General features: G+C 42.2%; 1 protein-coding gene across 1 annotated transcript in view; it reads left to right on the top strand.

Moving 5' to 3' along the window:
* Positions 1 to 25,040, top strand: part of KCNQ5 (potassium voltage-gated channel subfamily Q member 5) — a 469,664-nt gene that overhangs the window by 401,547 nt on the left and 43,077 nt on the right. Inside the window, exons 8-9 of the mRNA XM_058554049.1 lie at positions 1,173 to 1,267; positions 13,578 to 13,798. Coding sequence (XP_058410032.1) covers positions 1,173 to 1,267; positions 13,578 to 13,798 — 316 coding nt within the window. The remainder of the gene's footprint in view (positions 1 to 1,172; positions 1,268 to 13,577; positions 13,799 to 25,040) is intronic.

Raw genomic sequence — 25,040 nt, 5'->3', positions numbered from 1 at the left:
ATAGGGTGTGTATAGGTTTGGCTTTATTAGATACTGCCGTACAGTTTCCCAAAGTAGTTGTGTCAATTTTTAACTCTTTTTGTTCAGCACATGGGTTCAATAATATTCTCAGGAAAAGAAATATTATTAGATCACTGTTTTTTTCACTGTAGGTTTCAAAATCGTGAATGATGGTTATATATTAGGGATATGACCCATTTAAATGAATTTGCCACATAAAGTAGAATGCTTTGATTTATGAATTATATTAAAATTTTTTGTCTCAGGAGATTGGAGTAGACACTTGATCATTAGAGATGTTTGCAGACTTAATACAAAGGGTGAAATTCGCCAAAATCTATACGGAAAGTAAGTTCAGGCAATCTCTCCAGTACACAGTTCAGAGGGAAACCTTTCCAGCAGAGTCAGCAAGCAGCCAGCAGAGGGCAGTGGGGGCTCCAAGACCCAGCGCCAGCAACCTGCGATAATGTCTCCACTTTGCCAACCCTGCGTAAACCGCTTGCTTTATCCGAACCTTCATTTTCTCATCTGAAAACAGGGGTCTTAATCCACACTCTGATTGTGAGGATTACGTGAAAATACTTTGTATTATATATGTCAGGTATAATTATATGAAGTAGACAGAGCTTGTGTTTTATGTCAAAGAGCTAAAAACATATTCTTAGACCATGACATTGAATCCTTAAATTCTTTCCAATTATATTCCTGGAGAGTACATTTTCCCCAGTCTTGTTTTAGCCCTGCTTTTGTTATCAATATCTTCATTTTTAGATTAGAAGAATTGCGTAGTTCAGCTTCAGGGAATTTCACTAAATCATTAACATACCCTGTGGGCATTAGTTAACTAGTTAGTTTACTGGTTAATTTACTAGGTGCATTATGGATTTTCCGTAGTCCTTTGCCTCTATCTTATCAAATAGTGATTCAAGATGTGCAGTTGGCTCCTGGAACACATGTTCATGCTCAAATAGTTGACCACAGATGATGCCATACCTTTCCCTAACCAATTCAAAAATTGCTTTATGCTATACTTTTTGGTACTTTTGTTCTTTGGTGTGGGTTGCTATGAAAAGCAATTCTGCTGATGTGATGCATTAATTTAATAATCTCCCTTTCATTTCATTCTATCTCCCTCTCTCTTTCACTTTTCTTTTTTATGTCCCTACATGCAGTGTGTTTGGCGTAGTTATGCAGCTGATGAGAAATCTGTCTCCATTGCCACCTGGAAGCCGCATTTGAAGGCCTTGCACACCTGCAGCCCCACCAAGTAGGTATCTGTATGACAGCTGGCACTGCCGTCAAGTCTCCTCAAGTGTGTAAAACAAACCATACACAAAAGTGTCTATTTTTGGCTTGTCTTATTCCCTGCTGCTCTTTGAAAGAGTCAAACCTGCTCAGCAGCAACTCAGGCACAAAACTAAATGGACCCAGTGTCATTCCTCACCATCCAGAGCCTGGGCTTACAGATTATGGGAGTCTAAACTTTTATAGAGATTTATTTCTACTACTTCATGCCTATTTTCTAATATCTCAGTTCATAAAGCCCACCAGAATTCTAAAGGTAAGCACCATGGTTCCTGGAAAACAATGATCGTTTAAACTCCATCCATCACTGACACCAAGTGGGGAGTGCTTTGAGAGCAATATGTCTCAGATAAATTGCCATTAGATGAATCTGTTGAAGTCCGTTACGTCCTTCTTCATCTGGATCCCCACATAGGGTGGGCCTTGAGCTTCCCCTTGATCACACTAACACCAGTAGCCAAGTAAGAGAAGAGCTGGAGTCCTAACGGGACCACAGTTCACAGTGAGGCTCTGGGGCCAACCAGGTAAATGTGCAGTTAGCACTCAAAATGTAAAAGTAATCTTACTCGTGTTCACATTTCATTGGCCAAAGCAAATCACCTGGCCGTGCCTAGAATCAAGAGGATGGCGAAGTGCAATCCTAGCGTGTTCCTGGAAGGAGAGGAGAGCCAGAAAAAATATGAGCAGTCCTGATGACGACCACAAGGAACTTTAATTTTCAAAAAAAAAAACCTTAGTCCTGGAATCATGGGTTCTAGTTCAACTATCAGAGCACATATTAAATTATAATCACCATCTAATTAAAGAAATCCTCAATGAAACAACCAAAGCAAGTAATCAAGGAAAGCCCTCTGTGGGTCACTCAGCTTGGCCACACGGTCAGTTCCTGAGGCTGTTCAGAAGTTATCAAATGGCTTATATGACTTGGGTTCTAGAGTACTTGCTGTTTCCCTTCATAACCCAACAGAACCTTAATCCTAGTGGCTTCATGGGAGTCAAGGCACCTAACTACTCTGACTCATCAGAGAAACTTCTTTCTCACTGATATGGAAGAGAAATCATCTGGGGAAACCTTCATGGGTTGTTCCCTGGAATCGTAGTCTTAAAGGAGGTTTGTGATGCAGCAAAACACACACTATTGGGAAGCAGCAGATCCATCATTAACTGAGGGGATCTGTTGCATTTCTCCTTGTCCTGCCCTGGGCCTCAGTTTTCCCATCCACAAAGTTAAGAACAAGAGCTGGCAAGAAACTTCTAAGCTCTCATGGGACGTATTTCCTAGAAGTTGGGGTCAAGGCTTTGTCAGCACCTCTGACAGAGACATACATAGATCCTCGGGATTTTAGAGGGGATGGAGCCTGAGCAAGGATAGAGCATGGATGCAGTCAAGGGGACGTGTGATAACAACCCTCTCTTCACTTAGATCTTAAAATTTAGTTAAATCCCCTTCATTGAGTACTAGTCTCTTTCAAAGTTGTAGCATTAAAAAACAAAAAAGGAATATAACTCTGGTGCCATCTATTCCTTGGGGGTATGAATCAAAAATAGTAATCACATCGAAACTGTATTTCTCGTCTTCATGAAGGTTGCTGGGTAAATGTGTAAGAGAAAAGCCAGTAGGAAAACCAAGTGACAGAAGAGAGTGGTCTGTTCTCATACGTGATTCTGTTGCTTCCCACTTGCTGCGATTTGGGGATTAAAAGTCATTCTGAAGCCTGGAGAAACTCTTTAATAATGAGTCAAATTCTCCTAGAGCATGAACTATTATTTTACTCACATAATCTCTCTCTTTTCCCCTGATATTTTCCCTGTTTTAAGTGAGGGTGGTGGTGGAGGAGAAGTCATGCAAACACCTGCATTCATCCTGTTCCACGGTGGCTATCAACCGTCCCCTTCACTCTCCACCCCTTGCACCCCTCCTTAACCTCTGAGTCTCAGCGTCATTTGCTGTATAACAGGTATTTGTCCAGAATGACACAGCAGTCACTGGCAAAGTTCATGGGAACCTGGATGTCCTAATATCTCTCCCTCCAGTCATACTGCACTGTTCCAGATTGCAGTGGTTCTGAATCTTTGTTATTGTTGTTGTTATTTTTCTCTGTTAAACCATTGAGAACATGATGGTAATTAAGGACTCTTTCCCAAGAAAAATATTCAATGGATAAAATATCAAAACTTTGCCTACAATTTTAATGTATTCACCAATCCCTGAAGCCAGTTCAGAACCTCTGCTTTAGTCAAGTGTGTGGGTTTATAAGGAGAATAATTTACAATGACTTAGAGGGATATTTTTACATTTATAACTCACTGGCTTACTGAATGCAGAGTGACATAGTAAGAAATAGACCGAAACTTCTTCTTGTTTACACAGTGTATTTCCCTATACCATTCAGAGTTTAAGAGCCTCTGAAGGGAAAGATAATTCATTCATTCATGCATTCATTCAACAAGCATTCACTGAGCACATGTTATGTGCAAGACACTGTTCCAGATGCTAGGAATGTAGCAATGGAGCGAGGAAAACCAACAGATTAAAATGTCAGGCCTGAGGGAGTATATGGTCAAGGGGTGCTGGGAAGAGACAATAAAGATAAATGAGTAAAATATACAATAGACTAGATGGTGACAAGTGTTACAGAGAAAATAAACGGGGAAGGAATTTGGAAGCATTAGGGGATGCAACTTTGAATAGATGGTCAGCGGGAGACTACATTATCCACAGCATTGTCACCACCACCATCATCAGTGTTACTGTTCTCGTTAAAAAACACCAGCCTGCACTTTTGTTTGCCACAGTTTTAGAGACAACCTCCCTCAGGGAGTTGGATGGAAGGGAATGTGACCACTGTGAGGAGGGGCAGGTGAGGGGCGTGCCTCACTCCCCTAAACCTGCAGGGGTGTACCCACCTTCTTACTCTCTCCTTCCTGCACTGATTTGTCTCTTCCATACACTTTAGAGGTCTTGGCAGTTGCTGTTTCAAAATTTTGTTTTAATAACTGAAGGATTTATAGAGGTAACATATGTTTTTTTGTTGTCTTCTCAAAGGGAGTGAAATCTATGCAAAGGGTGAAACACAGGTAAACGTGCTATTTTACCGAACGAGTCAGATGTTTTATGAAGCTGTGGGGAATTGTCAAGCTCCAAGGATGCTACGTGGTACCTTAAGAAGTCAGAATTTAGAGATTATCCAATCCATTGCCTTCAATTTATTCATAAGAAAACCAAGGCCCACAAGATAGTGAGGTGCTTGCCCGGGGACATGCAGCTCATTTGCAAAGAGCAGGGACCCCACACCATGTTGCGTAGACCTGAATTTTCTAAAATAGGTTGTTAAGAACACCACCCAACACCAGGCTAGCATAGTTCTGACAGATTTTCTATGTGCCTAATTTACTCCAAGACAATTCAGACTTTACACGACATGAAAACAAAATCTGCCTCAGCAAGTGATTGAAGTACAAAGCCATGGCCACACATCAATGAATCCAGGTTAAGGAACCCAAAAGTCTGCCTAAAACACAGGGACTGTAGCTGCAGGGTAACCAGCGCCATTCCCGGAGTCTTTGCTAACGCTGGTTAGATCAGAACCACGTTTTCTTAACCATAGATAACTTTGGCTAGTGAAGAGTCTATAGTTTTTGGTTACATGTGGGCAGAATTGGTTTTGCTAAGTAAGTTTTGTGCTATCTCAGGTCTGTGTCACAAAGAATATATGTTAAAAAGTTGGGTACATTTATTATAAAGAATAATACTTCTATGGATCTTACTTGAAAAGAACCACTTAAGGTGCTTGGTTCCCCAATCTGCAACTTGGCCGTTATGAAGTGCGATAAATGTATTCACCAGTTTATCATCATTTCTCTTCTGTCTGCACGCACCTGAAGGAAAGAACAAGGGGAAACATCAAGCAGGTTTGTGATTTCTCTTCTGCTACACGTTTGTTTATAAATCTGATGCCTAACAGATGTTTTAAATGTGTCTCATGAGTAAAACCGATCAACAAATACAAGATGATTAAAAGTGACCTTTCACAAGATTGCGTGCAAAGGTCGCTGTTTTATTGATGATTTTCCCCTTGGGAGCACTAGTATCTTTCCCTAACTCACTCACTGCTTTTTATAATCTGCAGAGCATGGGACACTCTGGGAGAAAAATAATAATTATGGTCTTGGTTATTCCTTGCTACCATTTTCCCAGACAGAAGTCTTTCCAAGTATTCAAATCCTGGGAAGCAGTATAAGATACACTCTTCTTCATTGGGACCCTTCTTTTAGAGTGAGGAATTTTTTTTTGGCAAAGGGAACACTGTATACAGGAGGTGAGAGCAACCCTTCTCCAGCTCAGGGGGCACTGAGGTGGACTCAGGTGACCTGATTCAATAGATGAGTCCTCCCACCTCTATCCTTTAGGAAGAAGATAACCCTCCCAGAAACCTCACCTAATAATTTATGGTCATTCTTTCATGCCTTAGAGGGGAAATCTTGATCAGATAAATAGCAGAAAGTTATGCTTAGAGGGAAAAGAAAGTGAGAAAAAACATTTTAATCTGTGTTAGTTAGGACCCAAGGTCTGAGTTTGGGAGCAAAGCCCTGGAGGACAGAGCCAGGTGATGGTGTGGGAAGGAGCAGAGACAGACCAGCAGGAGACTCCCAGGGGCTGGAAAGAAAGAAGAGACACAGTCTTCCCTGCCGCTGCCACTGTCTCAGTGATGAGGAAACAAAGGCCACCTCCTGCCCAGAGGTGGCCCCTGGGTGAGGGCCAGTGTGGATCTGGGGATTGCTCTTTTCGCTTTGTATTCTCATAATCTATTTATATAGCACTGATATGAGTTCTGAAGTTCACTCGGGGTGATGAGACTCTGGGGCATCCATTTCTGCATTATATTAATTAACACTTACAGAGATTCACAAACCAAAATATAGATGCTTTCACTTATGATGGGTCATAGACGTGGTAGGATGTTCCACATCAAGCACCCCTGGAGGCAGATTAGCCTACGCAGTGGATGGCATTAAAGATCCTTCTTTTATTGGTGGATACAGAGTTATAGCAAATCCCACCATCCTTCTGTTGTGACAACTTTACTTGAAAAAAGCTACACAGAATAAATCATAGCCATTATAAGCCTTTTTATTCTCATTGATGGATTTGAAAATCTTTCCTTGTCTTGGGAGCTATTGACTTACAAATTGTCTCAGCGATTTGTCTCCCAGTCCTAAGGGCAGAGACGGTCTTTGGCATGAACTCTGGAGCCACCTGAGAGTAAGGTCCCCTGTCTGGGTTCATCCTCCAAAACAGAGCTGTTGACACCCGAAGGTCACGTGGAGGTGCTTGCTTGTGGGTAACCTCGACAGCAGTCCTGGGTGGGGGCACCTCGGGCTGACACAATGATTTTCCACCTGTTAGCGAGGCAGAAAACAAAGGCAGGACTAAAGTGTAACCATCGAACTGCTGTTCCTCAGTCCAAAAATGAACTCCTAGTCAACCGTCAAGATGCAAAAAGACTACTAACCAAATTTTTAAAATTTGATGATGCTCACATATACCTAAAGCATTAAAATTTACTCTGCAGCTTGTGACTGCAAAGATGACTCACGAGTAGGTTTGAATATATCCAGGACTAGTGAGCCAAATTGCTGACTCAGAGAATCATAGGCAGAGATTTCTTGCTTCTCTGTGGTCCTTGGACATTTGGCAAAAACCACCTCGAAGCATGTCCTGTTTTACCGTTTAGCATGTGTGCCCTACTTAACGCTTCATACTTCATGCACTTAGGGCTTCTGTCCCCCAATTCTGTATCACATCACCCCACGTAAAGCTATGACAGAGAGTGTACTCAGTAAATAATTCTGAGCTAGTGTAATAAAACATCCCTGACCTCAAGTAGTTTATGTAGAGAGAGATAAAACACCAACAAAAATGGGAAAGAGGAGGAATGTAAGAAGAGAAAAATGAAAAATTAAGACTATTTCAATAGTCTGAAGGAAATAAACTGAAGTTCCCATTTTAATATTATCTTAGCTTTCACCTTGTTGGGTTCCATAGGCAGTGAAACTTATAATACTGCATAAGACTGCACAAAGACACTGTCAAAACAATAGCAATGTACCATCTTAGGAAATAACAAAATTGCCCTTACTCAAGCAAAATACGCCCACAGGAAAATGCATTTTATAATGAAGAGTCTCCCTTATAAGAAAGCAGATCTGAGTCCAGAACACTATTGACTAATGCTTGACCCAGTTTCAAGTGGACTGATTAACACGGCTCAAGTGCAGAACCCTTGACTGGGGCCATTGGGTTGTTGACGGTGATTCGGATAAGCAGGATAGATAAGCTTCAGCCAACTGTTGTTTTCCAGACACCTCAGAACTGGAATCTCCTACGTCCTTCCTCATGGTTTTGCACTGTGTTAAGAGGTGGTAGTGACTCAAGTGTAGATGAGTTCCATGCAGCAGCACCCCTCTTCTGGTGCCTGGCACCCGCTGCCTCTGCGTGAGAGGGTCGCAGGAGTGACCAGGCCACACACAGAGGCTTCCTCTGTGTGAGACATCACACTCATTCTGTGCACCCTCAGTTAACCAGTTTCCCTGCTCTGGAATATTCTTGTTAAAGAGAAGATTTTGTCTTTCCACACTGAGGTTAGGGAACATTTAAACAAAATTCATGTACGATGTCTTAGACCACAAAGGAAAACATCCAGTGCTGAGATGGTTTTGCATTGTTTGTGACAGATCCAAAATTTTCTTTAAAAATACAAACCGTTAGTCTCAAGAAGAGCTCATGTGAACAACAGTGAAAATAATGTTTCCCCAACTCTCTTTGAGGCTAGGTCAGGTACAAATTCCTGCTTGTCTCAGTGGAGACTGCTCTGTTCCTCCTCCACTGAGACCATCAGTACAGCTTCTGTAGCATCATTGACTCGTTCATTTGTTTCCCTCTGTCTTCCCACTGAAACAGTTCTAGTCTCATATGTGGTGGTGAATGTCTTTATTGATTTTATTCTAATTAATCATCCCATTAAGTAATTTTCCAACTCAACTTTTAAACTGAACAGTTTTTCTCTGTGTTGGTATAACTTGTCACTTTCAGAGAACAGAATGTACCTGTAAACCCATCGAGCCAGATGAGGCCAGTGTTCTCACCTTGAAGGTTTATGTCCTCCTGCCTTCCTCCTCTACAAGGAGGTCAGTTAGCCATCAAGTGCTTTGTGAGTCAGTCATCACACTGGTACAAGAGGCTTTTACTTTTTCCTACCTGTGGAGTTTGATTGCTACAAGAATAGATCACACTATTGGAGGTTTGGGGATTATCTATAAATCTCACTGCCTCTGCTTACGCTGTCTCCTTAATCAACAGTTGCTGGCTACATGCCTGCTTCGCAGTTAAACTACCTTGATCATGGTTTATAAGTCATTAATAGAACCCTGTGAGACTTCTTAGTAGACTATCTAAAGCTGCTCTAACAAATACTCATGAAACTGTTATGAAGATGCATGTCTTAGAAGTTAAAGCATAAATGGTATTCTTCTATTACACCCCCGTCTTGTACTGTGATCCACTGAGTGCTTGGTCAGAGCTGCGCTCACGTGGTTGGCTTTACTAGGTTCTGAGGAGACGCGTGGCTCTTGGGAGAGAACTTTAGAACATTGATAGAAAAGGCCGTGCATGCTTGTATTTCTTCTGCATTTTTTTTTGTGTGTGAGGAAGATCAGCCCTGAGCTAACATCCGACGCCAATCCTCCTCTTTTTGCCAAGGAAGATTGGCCCTGGGCTAACATCTGTGCCCATCTTCCTCTACTTTATATGGGACCACAGCATGGCCTGATGAGTGGCGCATCGGTGTGCGCCCGGGATCGGAACCTGCGAACCCTGGGCCGCTGAAGTGGAGCACACGCACTTAACCGCTATGCCACCAGGCTGCCCCTGCGTTTATTTTCCATTACTTACATTTTCTTTCTTCTGTGTGCAATGAATGATCTGCCTGTGTTAAACTAAACTCAGTAAGACTAGACTTTTTTTTCAGCAGAGTCAACTGGTGTCGTTATTGGCAAAATGTTAGCCTGTTTCAAAAACAATCTTTTCAAAATAGTCTTTCCTTCTGTTCACATTTATTGATAGAGGGAAACGCTTTAGTCTTTTAAAAACACATCATAAGACTTAAAATGAGTAACTTTTTTTAAACTAGCAACCTACAATCTTTTCTTCTGTCTTTTTGAACATGTGTTCTATCTGACAATTGGTTACCTATATTAACTATAATTGCAGGTGTTCATACAAATCAAGAACTTATTTTTTTATTTCAAAGCAATTAATGTTATCAACTTTATTGATACCTATATTTATTTTTTAAAGTTCTGAAATATTTTGTTCCTCAATTATTTATCCTATGTTGCATTGCTGTTTATTGCAAGGATTGGTATATTCTAAAGTATCTGTATTCTTATTTCATATGAATCAGATGCTAACACGTGGACTACCATCGTTTGCAATGCCTATTTCAAATCTAATTATTTCAACCTGATCATTAAGATCACTGGATATATTTCAAGCAGCACAATTAAACTACATAGTTAGTCCTTACTGCTTAAATAGTCTGTATACTTATATCTGAAAAGCAATAAAGCCAAATGGCTTTGTTTTTCGAAAAAGAAAAAAACCCTGAGCACTCTCCTGGTGGTGAAAAGCTTAGTAATGCACCGCTCTATCTCCCTCGCTCCTAGTGAGTTCTGTAGTAATAAACAGAAGCTCTTCCGAATGTGCACCTCCTGGACGCAGAGGTACCCAGCTCGGGCTGTTGACATGCGGCTTGAGAATGCCCACTAACCTCAGGTGCATGACCAGGTTACACCACCAGCCCCTTGAGCCCTGCTCAGAGACTCCCTCTTCTGAGACGTCTTGAATGAGGTTTTCAACCCGCTTGTTCTTGTTGCCTTGCCTGCTTGGATACGCTCCTGGGGACAGGCAAGCAGGCCCCTTGGCGCCTCCATGTGGTGGCACAACCGCTGAGCTGCTGCACGCACTGGGTTGTTGTGACTCAGTTGCCGTATTGTGCCTGAGGCGAGAATTTGTAGAATGCAAGAAGGGCTAAAACCCTAATTAGGTATAACAATAACTACAGCATTCCAAGTCCAAGAGGATGACTGTGGGGTTACCGTGATACCTCACGGTTCCCTGGCAGGAACCATCCAGGAGTAGACTGCATGCCGGGCCGTTAGAGTAGCTTGTACATCTGGCTCCTAGAGAGGGCATAAGTCCCTCGCGAGTGGCTGTGCAGGCTCCCCGAGGACAGTCCTCAGCTGGAAATGTGGGACTGCAGCTTAAGAAAGATGCTGCAATCAATGACCACAGTGACCTTTTGGTGACTTTCTGCTTGTTGGTCTCCCAGGGATAATCCTTGGCATTCTTCCTACAAACACTGTTACACAAATATTCCTCAAAAATTGTGTTTATAGATGTCACAAAAAAAGTGGGAAAATAATGAAAAGGTCAGTGGACCAGTGAAGAGTCTATATTTTTAATCAATGTGTGTTTTCAATAACAGCCGCCTAATCTGTTAAATAGTCATCTAATCAAGATGCTCTGTTGAATTCTAAAAGGCAAAATGAAGTAGAAAAACCAATAAAAGTGAGCTTTTTGTAAGAGGACACAAGAACAGATCTTTGCCTTGGAAAAGAAAACTTTGCCTGGTTAAAAAATTCTGGATTTGGATCTTCTTCTTAAATTTCACACAATTTTGTCAAAAGAGAGAGTGAAAACATTACACCTTTTTTTCTAATTTAGGGTGTAATATGTTGAGTTCACTTTAAAATTGCTCTTGAGAATTTTTTTAATATCAGACTGGCAAATATTCTCGTAGTTTAGAAGGACAAAAGGGGAAATTGTACCTAGGACTCATTTATATCAACTTTAAGTGCTTTAAATGATACTAAGATTCAGAGAATAATATTATCTCCACTTTCCATTAATTCTTAGGGATAATACCAAAACGTTTCATAGGGACAATTTTTAGAAATATTTATAGGAGCAATTGTTTCTGAACATTTTGTTATTGTAAATAAGCCATGGTGGATATGATGCTGATACTTACTTTAGAGTTTTTTACTTTTTAAGTAATTGAAAATTTTAAAAAGGAAACATTAAATTTCATATTAAATGGTTTTATGATGTATTTATCAGTTTCCTGTTCATTTAGTTAGCATAGGAAGGAGATATATCTTGAAAATTTGAGAAAATAATTTGAAATTAACTAAAGTCAACCTTCTATAGTAATTAGCATCTGTTAGTTCCAGAAGATAAAGTACAGTGAGAACACTTGTACTAATAGCGATGTCAGATTAAGCTGTTCATTAATCTAAATAAAGGTGCAGAGGGGAGCATATGGTCCTGAACCAGATCGTCATAAATTTAAGTGATGGGACAGATGTGCTGAAACTGAAAAGAGATTTGAAATTTTTACTAGTAAAAAAAAAAAAAAAGCTTGAGAAGAGTAGACATTTTGGGCACTATCCCTTTGAGGATTTGTTTAGATAATTTGAAGGTTTTGGGATGACATGGAGAAGCTAGCCTGAGGATAAAAGGATGGAGTTTTATGATGTGATTGTTGCTGTTGTTGAATGTAATCTACTGTTTAATCACACGTCTGTTGAGTCCAGAGAAAGCCTTCGGCTGATGGGATTGTTTTAAAGAACTCTTGAGCCCCCCCGACCCCATCACAACCCTCCCAGCCTGTTCTTTGCATGTGCCTTCAGCTGGTCATGCTGGACGTGGCTATGTCTGCATTTCAGAGGGGCGCTGTCAGATGCATGGTCAACTTGTCTGTTGTTACCAGGACTTCCTGATCACCATAGTCCATTTGATTTGTTTTCATGTAAACACACATAAAACATGGTGTTTTTTTTGCAATATCATTTGTTAAGCAACTAGGCATGGAAAAATAAATGTTACTGTTTCTTGTTAGCTACAAAACACATATCCACTAAACACATTTGCTGTTGGCACGCTGCAGCTGGGGACAGTGGACATTGCGGTAAGTGGAAAGACAGGCCCCCTGGTCTCAGATAATCTGTGTCCATAAGAACACTGCCTTCGAGCCCCACAAAGATGCAGCATGACTGCAGGTCTCAGCCTCTCAGAGTAGCTGCTCCAAGTGGCTCCCCTCAGGCCCATCACCTTTCATTTCTTCAGGCCCTGAGGAGTCATGGGCCTCTCACTCCAATGAATAACACAGTAGTTTATAAATAAAACAGGAACACACACAAAAAAAATGGGCACAGAAGACTTCTTACAATTCATTTGATTCCCACAAAAATCTCGTAGCTATATTGCTATTTTTATCTCCATGTTAGAGATGAGGGCTCCAGAACCCAAGTCTCTTTGATTCCAACCTGCCCTTCCTACCATGTCACACCACATCTCTTGATGAGGAAAGCATGCGGATGCACTTTGGATTTTGTTCTTGTTGTTAATGCTTCCTTTATCAACCCACAACAGTTCAGTCCCAGCTGAGACTGAATGTCTGAACAAATATAGTTTACCAGTAGCTGCCACAGCAAATCAATAACCTGTTTAATAGCAAGAAATTGTGTTAGTGAGCATAACATCTCATTTCCTTAATCAGTCATCACATTCATTATATGATGGGGTCGTTCTAACTTGGGTGGTTTTTGTCTCACAAGAATGAATGGAAATATAAAAGATATGTGGTGTTAAGTGTTATATGTTTAAAATTATGTATGCAGTGCTTCCAACTGCCATGAGATTGCATGAATTTATGGATATCATAATCTTGCCTGGAAATTATAAATGCATGCAGAATGCAGATCTATATGTATGTGGAACTGTCATCCCTGTGGTCCAGTAGAAATATTTAGAAATTACAAAGAGATATGCTTTCAAATAAAAAATAACTTTTTTTAAGTCTCAAAAGTTGAGGTTAAAGGTAAAATCTGTTTCTAAAGCAAACACCAAACCAGTTCTTGGTTATTTCTGGTGTAACTGTGTACAAAATACTGTACTTGAGCTGAGTCCTTTCTCTGATGAACCCAGAAAGGGTGTGACTACCTGGAGAAGGAGATCGACCTCAAAGAAATGCAAACAGAGAGATTAAATAAAGCTCCAATTTTCAATAAGGGGAAATATGTTGCTGTGCACCTGCTTGCTGAAAACATTCTATTGAAATATATGACCATACAGTTTCATCAAAGTATTTACACAAGTGGAGTGGAAGTAATTGCTTGAAACGGAATAATCATGCCTCTGTTGTCCACAGTCAGAAGCTAAGTTTTAAGGAGCGAGTGCGCATGGCCAGCCCGAGGGGCCAGAGCATTAAGAGCAGACAAGCCTCAGTGGGAGATAGGAGGTCCCCAAGCACGGACGCCACAGCCGAAGGCAGCCCCACCAAAGTGCAGAAGAGCTGGAGCTTCAACGACCGAACCCGCTTCCGGCCCTCACTGCGCCTCAAAAGTTCTCAGCCAAAACCTGTGATGGACGGTAAGCCCTGTGCTTTCATAAGCATTTTATCCTGATAGGCTGTGGTGGGCTAGATTATGAAGTTCACGGTACCTCCTGAAGAGAGAAGGAAACCCCCAGGGAAAGGACTGTTGGCTTGTTTTACTGAAAATTTATCCATTGCTTTGGGCAAATGCACAGAATGTAAGTTTACTTTTAGAAGCAGCTTTGGAAGCTAAATCTACATTTCAAAGTAAAATACAATGTTGCTAATTCTTCACTTGCATCTATAACACATTATTATTTCTCACATAAAGTCCATATCAAGATCAAGGCCCAAGACGACCGGGTGCTCTGTGAATGTCTGGAAACACAGTGGGAGGGGAGCAGCGCCTTCTGGATGACAGTCCAGAAGAGGGGAAGGTGCTGTTCCCTGTTCCACTGTGCTCTGTCCACCACTAAGTCAGAGACCACTGCTTGTCTTCCTTAGAAAGAGTCCTGTTGAAAGTTCCTACCTAATGATAGGTGGAATTCCAGTTCTTCTCCCAAGAGGAATTAATCTATTTTATTTATCATACTTTGTGGCAGATGTTTACTTGCCAACACATTTTATTGAGTGCCACATAATTTTCATGCTTATAAAATAAAACATTTTCTTTTTCATTTAAGATTAACTTGGCTTTCCTTTTAAGTATGGCCCCTGGGATCTCTTATACCAGGCACAGAACCAAAATCAAATAGTATCTTCCATTAATGCGCAAAAACTGCAAAGGCTATCAGTCCTTCTGTCCTCATTCCCTAGCATAACCTGTATTTTCTCAGGCCCTGAGAGCCCGAGGGATAAAATTAACAAGGAGGTGTCATAATCACAGTGATCTCAGGCTCGCTGCAGTGAAAGCCCCGGGGTCCCTCCCAGCCCATCCAGAGATCCTCAGCCCTCTCTCCCACTGTCAAGTGAGCACCATGAGTCCCCTCTTCCCACTTCTTCATTCTCCACAATCCCATGGACGCCGTGCTCTCCAGGCAGATGTCAACTACTGACCCAATGTGGCCCCTCCTGGCGGAGCCTGCAGCTCCCATCTTGGCTGCAGGACATGCTCATCCTGCCAGCCTCCCTCCACCTGTCACTGAGCCCAGGTAGGAAGCGCCCTCCACCCCACTGGACACTCCCCCATCAAGCCTCCCTCCGCCTGTCACTGAGCTCAGGTAGGAAACGCCCTCCACCCCACTGTACACTCCTCCATCTAGCCTCCCTTTGCCTGTCACTGAGCTCAGGTAGGAAGCGCCCTCCACCCCACTGGACACTCCTCGTCAAGCCTTGGTGTCCCAAGTCACTGGGGGCACAGGTTTTCAATGTCCTCTGGTTTCCATACTCTCCTCCAGAAGAATTTGGCTGGAAGCTCGTGAACAGCTGAGTCAAGAGTTACCAGTTACAGGGCTTTACATTGTACTCAAAATAGACTTTCTTTCTTTTTTTTTTTTTTTTTAAAGATTTTATTTATTTATTTTTTCCCCCAAAGCCCCAGCAGATAGTTGTATGTCATAGCTGCACATCCTTCTAGTTGCTGTATGTGGGACGCGGCCTCAGCATGGCCGGAAAAGCGGTGCGTTGGTGCACGCCCGGGATCCGAACCCGGGCCGCCAGCAGCGGAGCGCGTGCACTTAACCGCTAAGCCACTGGGCCGGCCCGTCAAAATAGACTTTTTGAATATAAATGGATGCATAATTTCTGGAAGGCAATTTGGCAACATATATCAAAATCCTTTATATATGCCTAAGCTCAGATACATCCCACCCCCAATTCCATTTCAAGGATATAATCCATATAACGAAGTAATAACAGGCATTAGAAATGATGACATAAATTAAAAATTATTGACATGGAAAGATGATCACACAAAGTAAATTATTCCATTTTTGCCTTATGTATGTGTGTGTGTAGTGTGTATGTAAATTTATATATTTATAGGAAAAGTTCTGGAAAGATTTACAACAATGCGTGAACAGTTACCTCTAAGTGGTGAGATCATAGTTATATTTTGTTTCTTTGTTTCGTTCATCTGTATTTCCTATTGCTTCTACAATGAACATGTAAAACTTTTGTAATAAGAAAGCAAAAGAGGATTTTCTATTAAAAAATTAGTCCTTCTTTTCACACACTGTTTTCTGCTTTCTGCCTTCCCCAGCTCTCAGGGCCCTTGGTCTAACTGGTGGTCACCACCTGTCTCCTTAAGCAGATATTCTCCCAAGTGGTGGAAGGAACACCTGGTCTTAGTGCTGGGACAGCCTTCACTAAGTGTAGACATGGGTTGTCTAATGAGTGTTAACGGCTCCTACTACAAACAGAGCTGTATTAGGCTCTAGGGCTGCCATAACGATGTCCACATACTGGGTAGCTTAAATAACAGAGATTTATTTTCTTATAGTTCTGGAGGCTAGAAGTCCAAGATCTCCTTGGCTTGTAGATGGCCACCTTCTCCCTGTGTCTTCACTTCATCTTCCCTCTATGCATGTCTGTGTCCAGATTTCCTCTTCTTTTAAGGACACCAGTCACATTGGATTAGGGCCCACTCAAATGACCATTTTAACTTAATTATTTCTTTAAAGACCCTATCTCCAAATAGAGTTACATTCTGAGGTCCTGGAACTTGGGACTTAGCATATGAATTTTGGGGGCTACAATTCAGCCCATAACAGAGCTCCTTCTCACCCCATCACAGCATACCTGAGCAAGCTGGGGTGCACTCATATCTTCAACCCTAACCCTGGGTTCACCCTGTGCTAGAAACGCATGTATTACCCACAATGGACCCATACTCTTCCAACATGGGCTTCAAAACACATTCTGCTCTGGGCTGTGAGGTCCTTATGTTGGCTGAACACATCTAAATATAAAATTCATAGAATCTGGATTCTGAAGATGGAAAATGAATTCTACTCATATGTTTCACCGGAGGAAAAGTGTTTTTCAAAGACTCTTAGAGTCGACACTATCCACCACAGTGCTTCAGTTACTGCAACGATGTCTCAGAGGTCAGACAGATAGAAACAGAAGTCCTACTCTCTACCAAGTCACAAATGGAAAAGGTCTTCTGCCATCCGCTCTCCACATCATTTCCTCCAAGTGCAGTTCTGTTCGGTTAGAAAGGAATTGCTTTTCCCTGGTTGACGCTCCTCTCAACTAGTTCCGGGTCCTCAAGTGACGGGAAGCCTGATGGCTGTTCTGTTGAAGGAGCTTTGTCGGCTGCCCACCTGCAAGAGAGCACTACTCCTGACTCCTCGCTTTATCCACAGTCCAGAATCTCTACCTCTGATTTAACTCAGCTTTAGGTCTTGGGAAAACAAGTTCTCTTCTTATAGGAAAAAAACTGAAGTAGCTATCAAATAAACATAGACTTCAATTATAGATTTTTATTTCTAGTGCCTCTCCAGGTTTTACGTATATAAAGTCCACTTACTACCCATAGAAAAGAATATAGAACACTAAAGCCAACTCCCATTATTCCAGATCTATTTGCTCATTCACTTCTGGGGCTCTTTTCTTCTACTTCTCTCTCTCTCTACATATTTTAGGCATTTCATTGCCCATTAACAACTCAGGGAGAATGGATGAATAATAGGAATAATAACAGAAATTCAGATTGGCCTTTAAGTTAATAACTAAGTTACATTTGGAAAATAATGGGCCTGCAGCTGAAAGATACTATAATAGAAAAACAAAAGAAATTTGGAGTTAATCTGTAAAATTTAATAATTCCTGCCAAATCTGACACCGTTTAGTACAGACATAGTATTTTTATAGTTTAATGACTCTTACAAAAAGTTATTAAATATCCCGTGCTGTTTTTATTTCCCATAATTTTTGATGACATTTACGTATTACACTTAAAAATGGCACAATTGTCTCCTAATATTCCACATTTCATGTGTACCAGAGAAGTGGAAAGTAACAGGCAGACATTGAAGCCAAAAATTTACAAATGGCAAAAGGAAGCAAGTAAACTATAAGGGACTGGTGTGGTGTTGCCATAGCAAATTTATTTTGACCAATATGATGTGCATAGTATTTTTAGTTTATAAATCCAATAGTAAGAGGCAGAAATGTTCTATTAGTCAATCAATAGTATTTAAGCCTCTTCATATAATTTTAAAAATTAGGTAAGATATGACTTTTTTAGATTCCACATGTAAGTGCAATTGTGCAGTTTTTTTTCTCTCTGTGTCTGTCTTGTCTCACTTAGCAGAATGTCCTCCAACTTCATCCATGTTGTTGCAAGTGGCAGGATGTCTTTTTTTTTTTTTTAAGGATAAATAATATTCCATTGTATAATTATACCACAATTTCAATTCACTATGTATATCAAGTCATCATGTTGTACACTTGCAATATATACAATTTTTATTTAAAAAAACAAAAAGAAATTAGGTAGGATAGAAGTGATATATTTATCTCAATATATAAAAATAATGATAATAATGAGAGAAGTAACACTTGTTGGATCCTTCTCTGTGGCAGGCATTGTTCTAAGTGCTTTACTTCTGTTATTTCATGTAATTCTTCCAACACCTCTACGAAGTAGGTACATTATCATCCCCACTTTATGGATGAGGAAACAGAGACTTGAAACTAAGTAACTTGCCAAAAGTCTAACAGATACAAGTAAAGAAGCCACACTATTCACGCAGGCAGTCTCATTTCACAGTCCTCCTGCAGGACAAGTGCTCAGATGTGCTCCCAGATGTCGTGCCAGTTTCCCTTTAAGCATCCTTCATTTCTTCTTTTTCCCCACCACCCCTCACCCCACCGCTTTCACTCTTCTATCTTTGGTTGCTCAGATCCCCTTCCCATATAGACCATTTGACCTTGCCTCTGTCCCATCCCGTCTTTCTCCCAATCCCAGCTGCCAAATCTCTGAGCAAGTTCATCTTCAAAGACTGCTAGATCTGGAAGATTAGGCAAATTGGGGAAATGGCCTTTAGATGACTCTTCTCTGTTTTGATCAAGTTTCTGGGAAGAGACTCAGGATACGGGCGTGCTGGTCTGTCTCTGTTTACCCAGTAGGGAGACAAATGGTGAGGTCCTCTGAGGCTTGTTTCAAGATGTGAAAGTAGTGTCAGGCTCTGGAGAGCTGTCAACCACAGACAGACAAACAGAAAGAGGTAGACTGCAAGTAAAAGGAATCCCAAGCAGCCAAAATCCACCAGAATGAAACCTGGGTAGAACTCGGGAAAGTCCAGATTTCTGGTGAGGAGTTTGCTATCAAGGTGGGCTGTACTTGCTGGGCCATGCTGTGCTTGGGAACGCTTTTCAGAATCGCGCTCAAAGAATACAACAGTCTTCACAGAAGGATAAAGAGGCAGCTCGAGGCAGCTCCACTCTATAGTGCTTAAAAAAGTCTGTCCCATGTATGTGTATAACCTGCATGTTTTAACACGTTTAACATTGTTTCTGCTTAAGGACAACGTGTCAGTTCTGCTGGGTAATCCTCAGGGCTCAAGCTGGCTGCTGTGGGAGGCACATCCTCACCAGATGTTGTGAGCAAGACTAGCGTGGCCCTGTTGCGGGAGACATGTGAGGGTCACCTGAGCGAGGCTGGGTGGGCTGAGGATGCGGAATACTTCCCAGTCGTGGCCTTCATGGCCAGCTCCCTTGTTTTAGGCACTGCTAACATCTCTTCTCACTTCACTTCTTTTCTGCGTTCCTTTCTCCTGTCAGCCAGTGTACCAGTTAGGAATGAATTTGGCTGCTGGGCACAAAAGAAGCAGATTCACATACCACAGACAATAATGAACTGTACACCACACAGAAGCGGCAGGACAGCTCCCAGCAAGGAACAGCGGGCCCTGGCTTCACTTCTCTGTGGTTCTCTTGAGTCTTCTTTTGACTCTGCCCATCTGTGTGCCCGCCTCCTCCTCAGGCTGGGAGTAGGACGGCTACAGCAGCCCCAAGCACCTTATCCAGATACATTTGGACGGGCAGAAAGGGGACCATGTTAGTATCTCTTCTTAAAGTGAGGAAAACTGTCCACTCATGTCTTATTTTGCAGAATTGAGTCTCATGGTTGTAATGATCACTGGGAGGAGAGCGGGCGTTGACAGTTACAAGCCAGGATCCAGCACCTGGATCTGGGGCCTGACTCCCCTGAAGCCCATGGGTCGAGTGAGGGTGGCAACTGGGTAGGTTTGAGGATTTCTGTTCGAGGACTGGATATTGGGAAAGCAACCTCTAGTAGTGTCTGATACCGCCAAGAAATCTTTTCTACTTTGGGGTGAAAGTGAGACGGAAGAATGCCCTTAAACTTGTGTTCTCCCAAATATTCTGTCATATGTCATTTCTGTTCCTCTAAATGTCTGTGCTTTTTAAACACAAAAGATAGATTTAATTTTTTTTTCTTTCTTTTGTCACATAATTTCCATGAGACAATGAACACAGACTGGCCTAACTCCTTGAATTTCAAAAGAAGGACAAAGTGGGTAAAGGAAAATCTAGGGAAATAAATGAATTTGCATTTAGATAACACAGGCCCTCCTCATAAGATCTTATGGCCTCCACCACGAAGGGAAAATGGGTGTATCCCCTCCTCACTTGCCCCATGACACCTCATTCCTCAAGCTCTTGCCTTGGGAACTCCTTCTTTCTTCTAGGCCAGTGATAACTAACTGGATCTCACCTAAAAATAGCAGAAGGGTAGAAATGCCAGCGTGAGGTGTGTGAACCCTCACCTCCCCTTGAAGATAGGAGTAAGTCCATCTCCTTCCTCTCCTCTTTGACCTCTGTCTTCTGGCTCCCAGGGCCACCAGTCTCCTAAAACTCTTGTCTGAAATTATCAGTATAAGATCGACGAGAATACTGACAAAAAGGAAGCATTTCAGTGTATCGGTTTTGGCCGCTATTCTGAACTAACAGACTGCTGTACCGGCAGTGGGGCCTTTTCTTCCAAGCAGCATAAATCACAAGCTCTCACATTTTATATTTGACTAATTTATGTGCATGGGCCTTTCGTCTTATCCTAATTCTCTTTACACTTGTCTTCTAATGGCATCTTCTTCCCTCATGTTTTTCTCAGTCTCCTCAGTTGACATTTTTGGTGTTTCCACAAAATGCCAAGCACTGCACGGCACTTAACATTTTTCCTGATTGTCCATATTGATGGCCCAGCTTCAACCAGACTTCAATTATAATTTTCCACAATATCTGATGCTTCCTGGCACTTTCTGAAATTGCTCGATAATGACGCTGCATTGTGTTGACCGAAATAACTCGTGTTAAAGCAGGATTCTATTAGGGCCTCTGCTTAACCTGTTTGTACACGTCCCTGCCAGGGGATCCCTCCTGAGCCCACTTCCGTGAGCTCCATCTGTAACAAAACCTGAGGGTCTTCCACAATAGAACAAGGACTTCTTGAGAATGACTGGGTCTAAACCCTGGAAATTAACACTCCATAGTTCACTCTATATCCAACTTAATCATTAGCATAATTCTATGCAAAAGCCTACAGAAGGTATTCAGTAGGATTCTGAAACACATTTTCAGTTCTTCTTCACTAGGAAATTGGTGAAAACCAACAACTGGGGGCATTGTCTCAATTCTGGTATGTAGGTTTCTTCTTCCTTTAGTTGTCCTGCTTCCTCATTTATTCGGTCAGTCATTTCTTCATTCAAAAACATACCCTGGTCCCGTGTGTCCCTAGGGTCTGCCTCTGTGCCCCAAAGTACTTATTTCTATGGGGGGAGGAGACCTCTCAATCTCTGGTTATAGGCTCTATGTGACTAAGTATTTATCGTATTTCTGGTAAGGGTTGCTTTTTCTAACACTTTTTGTGAAATGCCTATTCCTAGTTTTTAATTACTAGGGAAATGCATTTCTACTTTGATTGGAATGGAATCCCCCTGGCTTTCTATTATATTCCAAATACTCTTTGTATTACAGAACTGGATTTCCATCCAGATTTCTCCAGGTTCCGCCCCAATGTTTCTTGTCACCCTACAGAGACAGGGAAAATTATATTTTGTTCCTATCGGTAGGATAATAGCTCCTTGCTTAAGATATGAGGTGTGAATGGATTCCACCTCTTCCCTTCCAGCAGAATCTGAGCTGCCAAATGATCTTTGAGCACAACCTTAAGCTGTGTCTTTCTGACTTCCACAGATCCATGTTTTACTGAGAAATCCAGAGTTGTACACTGGAGCTCTGAATTTTGTTTCACCAGCACAGCAAAGTGTGTGTGCATGTGTACATTTGTGCTTTAAAATGAAGTGGGATGTGGTATTAGTTATCTATTGTTATGTAACAATTTGCCCCAAACTTGGTTGTTGAAAACAACAGACAGGTCTAATCTCACCGCTTCTGTGGCCAGGAGTCCAGCAGCCTGGCTGAGTGGTTCCGTCTCCGAGCCCCTCATGGGATTTCAGTCAAGCTCTCTCTGGGCACAAGGTCATCTCAAGGCTCAACTGGAAGGATTCATTTCCAAGCTCATCGAGCACTTTGCTGGGAGCTTTGTTTCCTCACTGCCTTGGCCACTCCATAGGCTACCTGAATGTCTTCAAGATGTGCAACTGGCAGAGAGAGAGCACACACTCAAGAGAGGAGCAGAGTCCCCAAGACAAGAGCTGCGCGCTTTGACAATCCAACCTCAGAAGTGACATACCGTCACTTCTTCATACGCTAGGGTCACACAGACCACCCCTGGTACAATACAGACAGGGATGATCCAAAGGAGTGAGTACTAAGATGTGGATATCATGGGGACCATCTTAGTGGCTGGCCACCACGCATGCCTTAAGTTGGGTATGTCTTTCAAGTGGCAGATTTCTACTGCTCCCTGTGATCTTTCCAGGAACCCCAACCACCAGCTTTCCATCCCTTTTGAATGTTTCCTTTACGTGCCTGCCTCTAAAGGCATTCGGGTTTGTGACCTCTGGTCTAACTGTTGCTGATCAGTGTCCTATATATTATATTTGAAAAAACGAAAAAGTCATGTCCTGGCCCTCAATCTTGATCACATCACAACTAGACTATTATATTCCATTCTTAGTGCAGTCTTTCAAAAGTAATATTAACAAAATATTGAGCATATGATTCGTGTGACAAAAAATAAGAGAAAATGAAGGAGCAAGAAAGTCAGCTAGTCAGAACAAAACCAAAGTGTTCTAACCTCTATCCCAGCACTTTTGTTTACAATGCGCAGCCCATCTTCAACTGCTTCAAGAGGCTGAAGAGATGTTCTTTGTCACTTTAAAGGGCATAACCAGAACCAAGTGTGCAATAGAAATTTTTTAGCTCAATACTGTGACAGTCTAGCAGTTAGAGACCCCACACCAGTGGAATAGAGCCCATCATTGGAAGCCTTCAAACCAAACTTGGATGATCAACATTCAGGGATTTCTGGGCTCTTAAGGAGATCATTCCAGAAAACTTCAAAGAAATTTTCTTCCAAACCCAGGTTTCTGTAACTGCTTTTCTGGCTCTTCCTTAACCATTCCTTCTTACCCTCCCTGGCAATTCCAAATTAAAAAGGGAGGGAAAGGTTGGCTGGGGAATGCTGGGAACACGTTTTCTGTCCTGACCCTGGTTTCACTTCTCTTTGACACAGAGAAAAGCGCTTCCTGCTGCTTCTTACCTCTCATTAGTCCCACTCTTTCTCTGCCTTTTCACTCTCAGCTGCAGCTCTTAATTTCCTGAGAAGTGTGTCAAGTGTGTCCCACGTATAAATGTGAAGTGTGCGTGTGTGCTCTACAGTGGAGCATTCACAGAATTTGGATATGCCCTCGGCTGGTGGATTTCAACTCAACTCAACCAGTATCCGGGGGCTGCTGCTCAGGGCCAGCATCTTCCTGGACGCTACGTGGGCAGAGCGCGTGGACATGATGACTGCCCCCTCAGAGAACTTACCATTGGTCTGTCAGACCGCCCTGCCCACCCCAGTTACAGGATTGATTGGCACTGGGGGGCATCTTCCTCACTCTACAGACTTCACACTTATCAGAAATAACCTGTGGGTGACCTATGAAATTCACACAAAATAAGCACAAAGTTAGCCATTACACAAATTACAGAATTTAGCCTGTATTTAAGAGAAGCATTTTTCAGCTTCATGGTGATTTTTCATTCATATATCTCAAATTATTTCCTTCAAAGCCACACTTGTCTGCTTCACAAAGACAAACCAATATGACACAATTTTAAAACCATATTTAGGGCCGGCCCCATGGCTTGGCGGTTAAGTGCGTGCGCTCCGCTGCTGGCGGCCCGGGTTCGGATCCCGGGCACGCACCGACGCATCGCTTCCCCGGCCATGCTGAGGCCGCGTCCCACATACAGCAACTGGAAGAATGTGCAACTATGACATACAACTATCTACTGGGGCTTTGGGGGAAAAAAATAAATAATAAATTAAAAAAAATTAAAAAAAAAACATATTTAATCGCTGTCATAGTGTGCTCTACTTGGTAAAGAAGGAAAAGAGGGTCGGAGAAGGCCAGGACGCTTCCTCTGCAGTGGACACTGACACAGGAAAAGGCCTGCCACCCAGGCTCTGCTTTCAGCTATCTGCGGTATGAAACGTTGTCCCAAATTCCTTTCATTTCACTTTCAATGTCTAAATTTTCCCAGATTTTCTTCTCTTGCCATCTATTTCCTCTGTTGCCATGCACAATGCTTAACAACAGTTCCTGGACTCTAAAAATATGGAAACCTCAGAAGAATATTGCCTGGGGAAAATCAATCTCTGTACCTCCAGTTACAAAGATTCATTTGCACATGAAACCCTTAATTCCCGCTGGTGAGAGATTTGCATCTATCATTAATGTAATGCAGTAGCAACTGGTACCACATTGTTCTGTCAGAGTCAGCGATCGATTGATGTTTCCCAAAATTGTTTTGAACCTACGTTCTCAGAATTTTGTGTTTTGGTTGAAAAGTGTCATGATTTCACGTCTTCTTACGTTTGTATCAGTTGTCTGTTGCAGCAAAACTATTCCCTTCCCCCAGATTTAGTGGCTTAAAATGGGAACCATTTATTTAGCCCGCAGTTCTGTTGGGCAGTTCCTCTGGTTTTGGCTGGACGCACTCGTGCATCTGTGATCAGCTGCTGGGTTACCAGGGCTGACTGCCCAAGGAGGCTCAGCTGGGCTGACTCTTCTCTGCTCTATGTGGTCTCTATGCCTCCAGCAGGCTGGGCTGGTTCACATGGTGGTGGGAGTGGACCCTGCAAGGTCTGTTGAGGCTCAGACTCTCACAGAGTAACATTCACTGCATCCCGTTGGTCAGAGGAAATCACAAGGA

The sequence above is a fragment of the Diceros bicornis genome, chromosome 14 (assembly GCF_020826845.1).
Source record: "Diceros bicornis minor isolate mBicDic1 chromosome 14, mDicBic1.mat.cur, whole genome shotgun sequence".
Classification (NCBI taxonomy): domain Eukaryota; kingdom Metazoa; phylum Chordata; class Mammalia; order Perissodactyla; family Rhinocerotidae; genus Diceros; species Diceros bicornis.
The sequence above is the reverse complement of the archived record's forward strand: the minus strand, read 5'-3'. Positions and strand labels throughout refer to the sequence as shown.